Source organism: Alligator sinensis, unplaced genomic scaffold, assembly GCF_000455745.1.
Source record: "Alligator sinensis unplaced genomic scaffold, ASM45574v1 scaffold872_2, whole genome shotgun sequence".
Classification (NCBI taxonomy): Eukaryota; Metazoa; Chordata; order Crocodylia; family Alligatoridae; genus Alligator; species Alligator sinensis.
Window position 1 is genome coordinate 789,837 of NW_005842132.1, and position 3,031 is coordinate 792,867.

Below are 3,031 nucleotides of genomic sequence, written 5' to 3' on the forward strand. Positions count from 1 at the left end.
CTGCTGAAGTCACTGGGAAGGGTCCCATTGGATCCTGAGTGACACACACCCATCCCCAAGCTTTCATCTTGAAGCACTTCATACCAACACCCAGAGTAGGAAAGGCCTCTCTGCTTTGCCCCCCATCAGAATGCAGCCAGCTCTGGGGTGAAACACTGCAGCTCTTGAACAGGACAGGACGCAAAGAGCTCGGGGCAGGCAGTGGAGAATCCTGTGCCCAACTGAAGCAACGGGCAAGATCTGGGAAAGCAGCGATCCCCCAAACCTCAATGGGACAGCTGCTATTTCAAACCATGTGCATGGCATACCACGAGCACTGGCTGGATGCTGACATGAGAAGAAGAGTGACATCTGATGAGTTAGCAGTTCCCTGCTGCACCCAAGAGATCTTAAGTCATCAGCATTGCCAGTGCCCTTTACCTTGCAAGGGCTGTGAGGGGGCTGGGTACAGTGATAATTACCCGGGACGGTGAGGGGGGCAGGCACCGTGTATAGTCTGTGGGGGGACAGTAAGGCAGCATATTCCCAAACTCCGGCCTGGAGTTTTGTTCAATGACCCCTTAAGGGGCATGGGGCAGAACTAGTTTGGGGTCCTGATGAGGCTACAACTGCTGTCACTCCGCACCCAGGCTCACAGCTGTGCAGGAGCAGAAGCAGCTGCTCGGACCCAGTGAGAGCAGAAAGGCCCGCCTTACCACAAGTAAAACCCTTGTTTTAACCTCGCACGGTTTGACTCAGCCTGCTTTAGGATCCTGACTGGGAAAACCAAGTGCCACACATACACGGAGCTGGCACCTGGGCTGTACATGAGGTTGTCTTGCTGAAACCTCACAAGGATACTTAGGGAAGCAGCATGTCCAGGAACCTCTGGGTGAGACCTCCCAATCATAGAAAAATACAGCTGGAAAGGACCTCAGGAGGTCCAGACCAACTGCCTGCTCGTGGTAGGATCATCCCAGGCAACACCACTGTATCTGCAGCATACAACCTTGCACATGTTTTCTATGGTAAAAGTACCTAGAAACACTGGGATCATCACCGCAAGGCCTCTAAAGCAGGCCTATGGTGACCACAAACATTGGCTGCTTTGAATGGCCGGAGCCAAGCCTCCAGTCGAAACGAGAGAGGACAAACGCCCTTTGAGACAGGAACGGAGTCTGGACAGAGATGGGATGAAGGGGCTGGTTATCCAGAGAGAGGAGCTTGTGGAGTTGGGGGGCAGAGGATGGACGTGGGCAGGTGCTTACAGGCTGACTGAAAGGCTTCGGCTCTGAAGGTCGCATGTGGAGATGGGCCATCATGGCTTGGAGACGCTCGCTTTCTTTTGCCAGCTATGGGAAGATGGAAGGGGAGGTGATTACTTGTTGCCGTGAGATATTGCCAGAGACCCCTAAGCCACAAACACTCACTAAATCAGATCTGCACCAACACAGCCTCCTTCAGCACCCCTCCGCTCCACCGCACGCAGGGCCGTGCCCATCATCTCACTCCGGGCCCACACGCCGGGTGCTATTCTGCCTAATGTTCCCCCATATGTCGCCATGCGACAGAGCAGGGCCGGTTCTTTCAGTCCTGCGGAGTTCGCTCCCCAGAGCACTCTCGCAGATGGAGAGGTCGCCCGTGTCCTCATCAGCCCCCTCCCCTCCTTTAGGCATCTCCCCGATAACACTGAACACTTCTGAAAGCCGTGAACGTGGTGGTGGTATCACATTTCTGGTCTTCTCAGGAGCTGCCTTTCCCTATCAGGGAGTGAGAACGGACGCGTGCTGATTGCTGCTGGCCGACTCCCGCTCCCCCGGCCACGCGGGAACGCTGTGGCCCTGGCCCTCCCGCAGGAAAGGAGCTGTCGTGTGCAGCGGGATAAAAAATCTATTGTGAAATGAAGTAATTCCATGCATCTTTAGATCTAGATCCTTCACCACCTCCCCATCACCTGGCCATCCATCATCCCTGCCCGCCTGAGCCCTTGCTGATCCGTCCTTCTCCTCCTCCACTCCCTAGGTCCACATCTCTGTGACTCCCCTCAGCCTGCCCCTTGGCTCTGCCTCCCTTCTCCCTCTAAGGACTTTGTCTCCTTCGCTCCATCCATCTTCTCGCCCTCTTCTTCCCTCACCTGGTATCTCCTGCAAACCCCATCCCTCACTGCCCATCCTTCTGCCCTACCAGTGTGCCCGTACTTCCCTTCACCAACTGTCCAGGCACCAGAGCCTAGTCCTGGCTTCCCATTTCATCTGTCACTCCCTCCCAGCCCCCCCACCCCAACCTCCACACCCACCCACCCATCCACCCACCCATCCATCCATCCAGATGTGCAACATTGCTTTAATTGTGTATTTCTGTGTGTGTTTATTTCTCAGAGTGCGGAGAAGGGTGAAATATTCGCTGTGGCACAAGGAGAGATTTTGAGCTCTGGAGAGGCAATGGGATCTGACACCGTCTCTCTTCGTGTCACCTTCCCTTTCTGCTTCGGCCCCTCAAGCTTTGGCTCGGCCGCTTCCCAACCCGATGGGCCCCTCGCTTACACCCGCAGAGGCTGCCTGTCGCCCTGCCCCCCAACCCGGGCGATGAGGACCCTCAGTCGGGAGAGGAGTAGTGGCAGCAGGGGAGGAAGGAGTTAAAAGCAGCAGCCGGAGCGAAGTTTGCTGGAAGTTTGAGCGGCTCCGACGCGCTCGCGCTGTCGTGGCTCTCATTAGAGCTGACAGATCTACCCTCGTGATGCAGACACTCTCTCCACCGACACAGCGGGAGCTCCACGCTGAAAACTTTATAATTGGTAGCTCTGGTGGCAGCTCCTCTCCGCACACAGAGCTTTCTGCTATCCCTTCAGGTTTTTTTTCCCCCCCCTTCCTCCTCCTCCTCTCTCTCTTTAAGCTCCAGTAATTGCTTTCAACCTCTTGCTTTAGTGAGTGTTTGGGAACAGGCTGGAATCGCACGGTTTGACTCAGCCTGCTTTAGGATCCCGACTTCGCTTTCCAACCAGTGATCCCAGGTTTTGGTGTCTTTTCTTCCCCAGAGTCCAGCCCTCTTTCCC

At 55.5% G+C, this 3,031-nt stretch overlaps 1 protein-coding gene across 8 annotated transcripts in view; it reads right to left on the minus strand.

Moving 5' to 3' along the window:
- FOXP4 (forkhead box P4) overlaps positions 1-3,031 on the minus strand; it is a 124,450-nt gene that overhangs the window by 27,659 nt on the left and 93,760 nt on the right. For all 8 annotated transcript variants that reach the window (XM_025205820.1, XM_014520583.2, XM_025205821.1 and 5 more), the window contains one exon: positions 1,248-1,331. In XM_025205820.1, the coding sequence (XP_025061605.1) occupies positions 1,248-1,331 (84 nt within the window). The remainder of the gene's footprint in view (positions 1-1,247; positions 1,332-3,031) is intronic.